The sequence below is a fragment of the Bos taurus genome, chromosome 4 (genome assembly GCF_002263795.3).
Source record: "Bos taurus isolate L1 Dominette 01449 registration number 42190680 breed Hereford chromosome 4, ARS-UCD2.0, whole genome shotgun sequence".
NCBI classification, from domain to species: Eukaryota; Metazoa; Chordata; class Mammalia; order Artiodactyla; family Bovidae; genus Bos; species Bos taurus.
In genome coordinates, this window is record NC_037331.1 from 113130831 (window position 1) to 113140784 (window position 9954).

The 9954-nt window shown below is 47.4% G+C and overlaps 1 protein-coding gene across 3 annotated transcripts; it reads right to left on the minus strand.

The window, feature by feature from the left end:
* Positions 1–338: 338 nt before the first annotated feature.
* On the minus strand, positions 339–8163 carry LOC512867 (GTPase, IMAP family member 1-like). 3 transcript variants are annotated; one of them, XM_005205830.5, is made up of 4 exons: positions 8076–8163; positions 6306–6394; positions 2784–2832; positions 339–1638 (listed from the first exon to the last, which is right to left on the minus strand). In XM_005205830.5, exons 3-4 carry the CDS (start codon positions 2824–2826, stop codon positions 797–799), a joined length of 885 nt encoding a protein of 294 aa, XP_005205887.3. In that variant the 5' UTR covers positions 2827–2832; positions 6306–6394; positions 8076–8163; the 3' UTR covers positions 339–796.
* Positions 8164–9954: the final 1791 nt, after the last annotated feature.

Genomic DNA, 9954 nt, shown 5'->3' on the forward strand with positions numbered 1-9954 from the left:
CCCTGTGAGTTGGTCAGCTAGTGAGAAAACCCCTCCTTGGGAGGAGACTTTCTGAAGGACCTCCATGGGCCCTAGGGAACCAAGGCTCCAATGACAGTCTCTTTGGACGTGCAGAAACATCTGCATTCAAGCTGCTGGGGGACGACAATCCCCTGCCGGTACAGAGGGCCAGGTCTGCACTAATGTCTTCCCTCCTTGCCATCACACACCTGAGTGAGTGTGTGGGTGCATGGTTGTTTGCCAGTGGGGTCAGGAATGAGACAGCAGCATCTGTGTTCAATGAGTATATGAAGTGGATGAAGAAACAGCTGCAAATACTGATTTCTTTCAACACAATGTGACTGTCCAGTACATTTATTTCTTCCATTCAGTTCAATTCAAACAAATGAATATGTACTCAGACTCTGCCCTGGGGCAGTTCTGCCCTTGGTTCACCGGGGAGTCCAGGGGTGAGAGGGAAAATGGTCCTCATCTGCTTTCAGGAGTAAAAGCAGTTCAGTGACAGGATGGAGTCAAAGGCAGTCTGAGGTCAGGTGGAAAACACCTAAAATTAACAGTGGCTGTTGGGCTCTGAGGAAAGGGGAGTTCAGGGACCACCAGGTAACAGAGGAAGGTTTCAGGTGGGAGATTTGCCTGGCACGCCTCTGAGGTTGGTAGATTAGGCGAGGTGAGGGAGAAAAGAAGGGAATGCGTGCCCTGAAGCAGCAGCGCACCTGAGATGACCGTGATTATCACTGCAAGGGACGAAGTGTTATTTACAATGTGTCAGGGTTGACCCACCAAAGGCATCAGGCAGCTACCTGCAGAGCAGGTACAGCAGGAACAGGGCGCCCAGCAGGGCCACCAGGCCCAGCTTACACCAGGTCTCCGGCGCTGCTTTGGGCCACCGCCACAGCCCGGCCAGCGGCCAGCGCTCCGACCACGACGGCGCTCGGGCGGCCAGTCGCTCCGCCACCCTGCGCAGCCTCTCCTCGGGACTCAGCCCGCCCAGGGTCTGCGCCAGGTGGTACACGTCGTTGGTGTAGGGGGCGCCGCCGTGGTCCCTCACCAGCTCCTCCACCAGCCCCATCAGCTCCCTGACCTGCGCCTCCCGCTCCCCGTCAGCCGCTCGGTTGTCGAAGGCGCAGCAGCGGCCCCCGCACTCGGCCACCAGCTCCCGGAGCGCACGGTTGTCGGTGTCGCGCACGTACTGCTGCAGCGAGCCCCCGTCCAGGTCCTCCCTGCGGGTGAAGACCACGACGGCGCGCGCCGCGATGCCCGCCCCGAAGAGCGCCTTCACCCCGCGCCAGGCCTGCAGGTCCTGGGCGGTGAAGCGGCCGAGCTGGGTCACCAGGAGCACGGCGTGGGGCCCCGGGGCCGACAGCAGGTAGCAGCGGCCTCTCTCCTTGAAACCCGGGTCTGCCTGGGCGACCTCGGGGCTGAAGAGGTCCGGGGTGTCGAGGACTTCCACGTCCCACGAGGCCCAGCAGCAGCTCCCCGTGGCGCAGGCCCTGGTCACCGCTGTGGTCGCGAGCCTGGAGAGGAAGTGCTTCCGCTGGAGGATGCTGTTGCCCGTGGCGCTCTTCCCGGTCCCCGACCTCCCGGCCAGGAGGAGGCGCAGCCGGCGCTCCTGCAGGGCGGACCTGAACTCCTGGAAACCTGTGGGCAACGGTGGTCTGTAAGCTTCGGAACCTGAGAGCAACGTGTCCCGGTTCCTGGGTCTCCTGGACGCCTTGTGAGCAAAGGAGAACAGAGCGCTTCCACGGTTGTCTTTGGGACCAACCCTTTACTGGTTTCCCTTGTGGCTCAGCTGGTAAAGAATCTACCTGCAGTGCTGGAGACCTGGGTTGGATCCCTGGTTTGGAAAGATCCCCTGGAGAAGGGAAAGGCTACCCACTCCAGTATTCTGGCCTGTAGAATTCCATGGACTGTATCATCCATGGGGTCACAAAGAGTCAGACATGACAGCGACTTTCACTTTCCCTCTACTGAGTGACCTGGTGTGAGATTTGGGCACTCCAAGGGGGTCTCTATCCGTCTGTTTCTCCTCTCTTTGGCGTCACACGTGCACCTATAGGTGCTCCAGCAGCTGCTGAACCTCTTTCTAGAGGATGCGCCTTTGTAATACAGGCCATTACTTCGTCTGATATGATCTGTCATCCAGGCTATGCGAAGCTGGTCCTTCTTTTCCCTGATGCCCTCCCACTGGGGAAAGGGGTGGGGCAGTGGGCCCAGCCGAGAGGGCTATCTGGAGTCCCATAGCCGGGGTTTGAATCATAGACCTGTCCTCTACCAGCCTTGTAACCCTGGGGAGCTGCTTAATCTAAGTGTTAAACCTCTTCTACACAAACGCAATCAATACTGTAGCACTGTCCTCATAGGACACTGTCAGAAAATAAGATGAGATCAACTCTCTTCCTTACCTTCCTGCCTCCCTCCTCCTCCTCTCTTGACTCTTAAACCTGCTGCCTAAAAAGCACTTGTGTAGCCCTCCATCCTTGTTCCCTAACATCTTCTACCTGGTGAACCATGTTCCCTCTAATACACGACTTGATGCCCTCTACATCCACTTCTGTTTATTCATTTTATTTTGGAAATGGAGATACAGGTTAGTCAAAGAACTTGATATCTCACAGCAGGGTGGGGGTAAAGATCCAGATGAAGTGCCATCCCCAGGGCTCTTGCTGCTTCACGCCAGCATCAAGTCACCTCTTGGCTTCTCTTGTTCAGTCTTGAATTAGCCCATCCCCCTACCATCCAGGGTTCACACCTGGGGGCAAATATGCATTGAGACGTGTTCTTACCATAGGCATTTTCTTCATCTCTTGCCACCTTCCGTCCTCCCATGATTACCTGAAAGAGTCCCAGATACAATTTGTTCATTCACTCATTTATCAAATAGATGTAACTGCTTACAGTCTGTCAGGCCAGGTCTAAAATGCTGGTGACCCTACAGTGAGAAGGTCGTAGTTCCTGCCTTCCCTGGGGCATTGGAAAGAGATTGGAGGAAATGTTCAGCAAAGACATTTGGAGGAGCCTAGTCTGGGGTTGGGATGATGCTGTGAGAGCACCTGGTAAGCTTGACTTTGTCTTCTCAGGGCCCCCAAATGCAAAGAGCAGAGGGGAGATGATAACATTTACTCTGTGTCAAGACGAGCCCCTTAGCTGGTCTGGAAATCAGTAGGGCTTATTGTGGGGGCTGTAAGATACTGAGACCCTGGTCTTGAAGAGCATGTACAGCTTGCTTGCCCGCAGTCCCAGTGCAGAGGCAGTAGACTGAACACTGCCTGGTGTTCTGGCCAGCCTGCCAGGACTGCCCCCAGAGCACCTCCCAGCGCCCGATATCTTATTCCAGCCCTTACTGCTCCCCTCAAAGGCAGAGGCCACCACTGCCAATGGGTAGGTGAGCACCAGGGAAGGAGCAGAGAAAGCTCTGTGGTCTGGCTCCAACTCTTTGGTTCCCCATCCTGCCTCAGTGTGTACCCCTTGGTACACACTGAGGAAAAAATGAAACCAGCTCAGAAGTGAGGCCCCAAGCCCTCAGGCCCTGACTATGACCCCAGCCAAGGTGAAGACAGTCATCAATCTGGGGGAAGATTAAGCTCCCTTAAGACTCCCGCTCCTGCCACTTGGCTTTTGACTCCTCCCACAATAGGGTGGCAACTGGTATGGAGCCTAGGAGAAGCCCTGGCTGGCACCTGGCTCTGGCTGTCGCCCCTCCGACTCCAGCCCTGCCTCCCACCGCTGCGGTGGCTGCCAGCACACCCTGGGAGAAGACACAGTCACCGCTCACTTCTGGTCCAGCTCTCCCACCAAAGCCACCAGGCACATGCACACTGCAAAGGGACACTTCCACGCAAGGACATGCCTTCAAGACCAGGATAGGTGACTGTTTCACCTAACTTCATAGCAGCAGACTGAGAAAGTTAAAGAAAATGAGAAACAGAGGCCTATATTTTAAATGAAAGAACAAGATAACAGAGACAAATAATTTGCCTGCCAAAGAGTCCAAAGCAACAGTAATGAAAATGCTAACTGAACTTGAGAAAACAATAGCTAAACACAGTGGAAACTTCAGCAAAGAACTAGAGAATATAAAAACCAGTCAGAGCTGACGATTATGATAACTGAAATGAAAAACGTGCTAGAAGGAATTCAGGCCAGCTGAGGTGACACAGAAGAACACATAAGACAGAAGAGTGGAAATCACCTAACCAGAACAGCAACAAGAAAACACGTTTAAAAAATGGATGATAGTTTATGGGTCCTCCAGGACAACATCAAGTGTACTAACATTCACGTTATAGGTAGAGACGAGAGAGAAGTGGGTCAAAAATGTGTTTGGTGAAATTATAATTGAAAAGTTTCCTAACTTGAGGAAGAAAACAGATATTTGGGTACAAGAGGCATGGGGCACCGCTGTCAGAATGGCTGTCATCAGAAAACAAGAAATAACACATGTTGGCAAGGATATAGAGAAAAGGGATCCCTAGTGCACTGATAGTGGGAATGTCAGTTGCTACAGTAATGGTAGAAAACAGTGTGGTGGTTCCTTGAAAAATTAAAAATAGAACTTCATATGATCTAGCAGTTTTACCTCTGGGTATATATCCAAAGGAAACGAAAACACTACTTCAGAAAGATGTATGCACTCCAATATTCATAGCAGCATTATTGATAATAACCAAGATAGGAAAGCAACCTAAATGTCCATCAATAGATGATTGGGTAAAGAAGGTGTTTTATATATACATGTGTATTGGCTTCCCTGGTGTTCAGACAGTAAAGAATTTGCCTGCAGTGCAGGAGACCTGGGTTTAATCCCTGGGTTGAGGATCCCCCTGGAGAAGGGAAAGGCTACCCACACCAGTGTCCTTGCCTGGAGAATTCCATGGACAGAGAAGCCTGGTGGGCTACAGTCCATGGGATCCTAAAGAGTTGGACATGACTGAGTGATTAACACTTTCATTTTTGATTCTCTCTTTTTTTGATATATATATATATATATAATGGAATAATCCTCAGCCATAAAAAAGGATGAAATCTTTCCATTTGCAACAACATGCATGGACCTAGAGGGTATTACATTTACTGAAATAGGTCATACTTATTGCAATAAGTCGTATTATGCTTATTGAAATAAGTCATATGCAAGAAAAAATGCTGTATGTTTTCACAATCTGAAAAAAAAAAAAAAGTTGAATATAACAAAAGAGAAACAGACTCACCAGTACAAAGAATGAATTAGTGGTTACCACTGAGGACAGGGCTGAAGGGGGAGGCAAGATCGGAGAAAAGGATTAAGAGGTAAAAACTATTAGGTATAAAATTAAGATAAGGAATTCCCTGGCAGTCCAGTAGTTGGAGATTTCACTGCCAAGGGCAAGGATTTGAACCCTGTTTGGGGAACTAAATCCCAGAAGTCACAGGGTGTGGCCAAGAAATAAAAGATACAAAAATGTAATGTACAAAAAATATAGTTAATATTTTATATTAACTTTACATGAAGCATAACCTATAAAAAATGTCAAATCACTATGTTGTACACTTGAAAGTACTATAATATTTTAAGTCAACTGTATGTCAATTAAAAATAAGTAAACAAATAAGTCTAAGTACGATCTGTGTGCTAGAGAGACTGGGATGCTCCCCTCCCCCTCTTTATCCTCTTGCCCTCATATCTGAGGCTTCTCAAAACTCAAATTTGAGGTTTCTCAAAGTAAAGTGATTATACTCATTCAAACATTATTTAATACAATTAAACATTCTGTGATCAAGTTTGCCTGATCCCGTGAGCACCTGAACAAGAGAGCACAGTCTCTCCTCAGCCTACTTCTCCAGCCTCATTTCCAGTGAATCCCCGCCCACCCCCACCCCACCAGTCAGCCACTCCAGACACAGATTTCAGCACCTTTCCCAACCCACCTCGTGCTTTCCCTCCTAGGACCCTTCATCCCACCCCACATTTCTGCCTGAGTCCTGTCTGCTTTACCGTCCATTTCAAACTCTACCTCTTACAGATAGCTGTGTTCTCCCCCATTGGCTCCAACAACAAAGGAAAAGCAAAGAGAGGCTGGCTCAATAACCCGTCTCAAAGAACTCAGAGGGCAGTTTTGTCTAGAACTCAAGCCAAAGCTGTTTGCATTTCTACAGTATCTCTCCTGCACCCCCCACCCTCCAAAGCTTTCAGTAAAGTTTGTCCCAGGGGCAAATCCCTTGATGTGATTAGTTATTTTGTATCTAGAAATCAACAGGCTCCCTTAATTGACACCAGAGGTGAAATGAAGAAAGAGCTACAAGATTTACAACCAAGAAGAAGACTTTACCTGAAGCAAGGTGTCCCCTTCAAAGGTGGAAATGAGAATGTGTGCTACAGGAAATCCATAAAACTCTTGGGTATGCCGTTTGGAACTTCCTGCAAAGTTTGAAATGGAATTTGGAAAGTTCTTCTGAGGTTCTTAACAGCTAAAATCTGGGGTTACAAAGGTATACAGTTATTGGAAAAAGTAAAACTTGTACAATCCTTTCTTTTAAAATTTCAAGGAGTCAAGTTTTATTTAGCTAGTCCAGTACTCATTGAACCTGACATCTTTTGGAATTATTTAGGAGATTGTTAAAAATGTATGTATTTTTATCTTTTGCAATGCTTTTTATTTTCTATAGTTCCTTTGATCTTATTGTCCATGTGCAATGCGCATTTTTATGTAGCTGCAACGCAATCACATACACTATTCACAATCTGTGTTTTTTCTTAATGTTATACACACTTGCCATATTGCTCCAATCTTTATTTTATGGCTGCAGAAATGCCATTGTGGTGATTCACAGTATATAAAAATGTGTATTTCTTAGATTTATATTCCTACATCTGTACTTAAAAATATTAAGTTCCCCTCCATGCCAAATTATTTTTAATCATTCAGCCCATGACTTGAGTTTTTCAATCAGTTATCCTAGTCCCATCCCTCAGTACACAGTTGCGATGAGGAAATTAACATGGTACAGCAGCCCCCAAAGTACCCAGTTTGACTTGGGGAGAAGATATTCAAGAGTCCCTGCAGGGCAAGGGGTGAAGGCCAAGTTCATAACCTTAGTTGTTTCCTGCACTATTGTGGATAGTGTTAAGGAGAGTGGAGGTTTTAGGAGAATTGCAGAATTTTCACTTTGTAACTTGTTCTGAGGTTAGCTTTCCTTATAACTCCCCAGCAGTACCTTTTGCCTGTGCTGAATATGCTTTTGGGGTGTGTTTGTTGACTTTGAAAATGTGTTTTGGTGTCTGCAGTAGTTCTAGCAATCGCCCTTCTTATTTACTAGGGGACTAGGGAAGGATAGGGGCTTCCCAGGTGGCTCAGTGGTAAAGAATCTTGCTGCCAATGCAGGAGTCACAAGAGACGTGGGCTTGATTCCTGGGTCAGGAGGATCCCCTGAAGTAGGAAATGGCAACCCATTCCAGTATTCTTGCCTGGAAAATTCCATGGACAGAGCCTGGTGTGCTACAGTCCAGGGGGTCATAAAGAGTCGAACAAAAGTGACTGAGCATGCACACATACAGAGAAAGAGAGAGAATTTAGTCCCACATAAGAGTATGTGCCTAGAGAAGGAAATGGCAACCCACTCCAGTACTCCTTCCTGGAAAATTTCATGGATGGAGGAGCCTGGTGGGATACAGTCCATGGGGTCCCAAAGAGTCGGACATGACTGTGTGACTTCACTTTCACTTTCAAGAGTATATGCATCATGTAGCATCACTGATTCAAGGAACATGAATTTTGAGCAAACTCTGGGAGATAGTAGAGGACAGAGGAGACTGGTTGGCTACAGTCCAGGGGTTGCAAAGAGTTAGACATGACTGAATGACTAAACAATAGGAGCATGTGCAACAAGAGCTGGAGAGTGATGCTTACCACTTCTGAACTTACTCTATTTGACACTCAAACATCCTTACTAACCTATGCATGCGAAGTTACTGTTTCTAGGTCTTGCTTTCCTTTCTCATACTTACTAGAATGCACATGCTCGCTAGTCAGTTTCACATGGGCTCTTCCTGTTCCCCACAGGTCCTACTCCCGGACTGACTCCCTTTCCCTTACACTCACCTTTCCTGCAGAATTGGTGACAGGCTCTAACGTTAGATCCAAGAAGCTCCTGATCTGCTGCCTGCCCTTGGCTATGGGTGCAGTGACTGGTTTCCTCCCCACCAATGAGGAAGTCTCTGTGCCACTCAGAGCTCAAGAAGCTCAGAGAGGGGAGGGCCCAGTGGTGATGACTTAAAGAGACAGCAACATTAACCAGTGAACCGGTGGGTATGCAGTATTGTCCCTGCATATCCTATCCGATGCTGATTCCCTGGTAGCTCAGCTGGTAAAGAATCTGCCTGCAATGCAGGAGACCCTGGGTCAGGAAGATACCCTGGAGAAGAGATAAGCTACCCACTCCAGTCTTCTTGGGCTTCCCTGGTTAGCTCAGTCAGTAAAGAATCTGCCTGCAATGCAGGAAACCTGGGTTCAATCCTTGGTATGGGGAGGTTCCTGGAAGAGGGCATGGCAACCTACTCCAGTATTCTTACCTGGAGAATCCTCACAGACACAGCAACCTGGAGGGCTGCAGTTCGTGGGGTCACAAAGAGTCGGACATGACTGAGCAACTAAGAACATCCTATCCCATAGCTCTGGGCTATGGTAATGTTTCCAAAGGTTCCTGTGACACCAGCATCTTGTCCCCAACAGGGGCTATAACATCAGTGAGGAAGAGCATTTTAGGTTTCTGAGATCTCTTTTTATTTCCAACTTTTGACCAATAATCTTATCTCCAGTTGTCTCTTGCTTTTTAGGTATTTTTAAATAAAATGGCCCCTTGAGTGTCTCCTAACCCAGGACAGGAATTTTTGAGTGAATAATGCCACAAAAGTGGTTCTACCTGCCAGGAACATCACCTTCTAGGTTTATTGAGACATAATTGAATGTAATATCATCTACATTTAAAAGCCATGATGTATTGATTTGATATGCTTATATATTGCAAAATGATTACCATCACAACATTAGCTAATATTTGCATCACTTCACATAATTACCATTTCTTTTTGGTGGTGAGATGTACTATCTTGGCAATGTTCAAGTTCAGTTCAGTTCAGTTCAGTCGCTCAGTCGTGTCTGACTCTTTGCGGCCCCATGAATCCCAGCACGCCAGGCCTCCCTGTCCATCACCAACTTCCGGAGTTCACCCAGACTCACGTCCATCTAGTCAGTGATGCCATCCAGCTATCTCATCCTCTGTCATCCCCTTCTCCTCCTGCCCCCAATCCCTCCCAGCATCAGAGTCTTTTCCAATGAGTCAACTCTTTGCATGAGGTGGCCAAAGTACTGGAGTTTCAGCTTTAGCATCATTCCTTCCAAAGAAATCCCAGGGCTGATCTCCTTCAGAATGGACTGGTTGGATCTCTTTGCAGTCAAGGGACTCTCAAGAGTCTTCTCCAACACCACAGTTCAAAAGCATCAATTCTTCGGCACTCAGCCTTCTTCACAGTCCAACTCTCACATCCATATATGACCACAGGAAAAACCATAGCTTTGACTAGATGAAACTTTTATGGCAAAGTAATGTCTCTGCTTTTCAATATGCTATCTAGGTTGGTCATAACTTTCTTTCCAAGGAGTAAGTGTCTTTTAATTTCATGGCTGCAGTCACCATCTGCAGTGATTTTGGAGCCCCAAAAAATAAAGTCTGACACTGTGTCCACTGTTTCCCCATCCATTTCCTATGAAGTGATGGGACCAGATGCCATGATCTTCGTTTTCTGAATGTTGAGCTTTAAGCCAACTTTTTCCCTCTCCTCTTTTACTTTCATCAAGGGGCTTTTTAGTTCCTCTTCACTTTCTGCCATAAGGGTGGTGTCATCTGCACATATGGGGTTATTGATATTTCTCCCAGCAATCTTGATTCCAGCTTGTGTTTCTTCCAGTCCAGCGTTTCTCA

Coding starts and splice junctions, on each gene's coding strand:
- LOC512867 (XM_005205830.5), bottom strand. CDS start 2,826: ATGGGAGGACGGAAGGTGGCAAGAGATGAAGAAAATGCCTATG. Junction 1,639..2,783: donor AGATGAAGAAAATGCCTATG/GTAAGAACACGT, acceptor CGTTGCCCACAG/GTTTCCAGGAGTTCAGGTCC.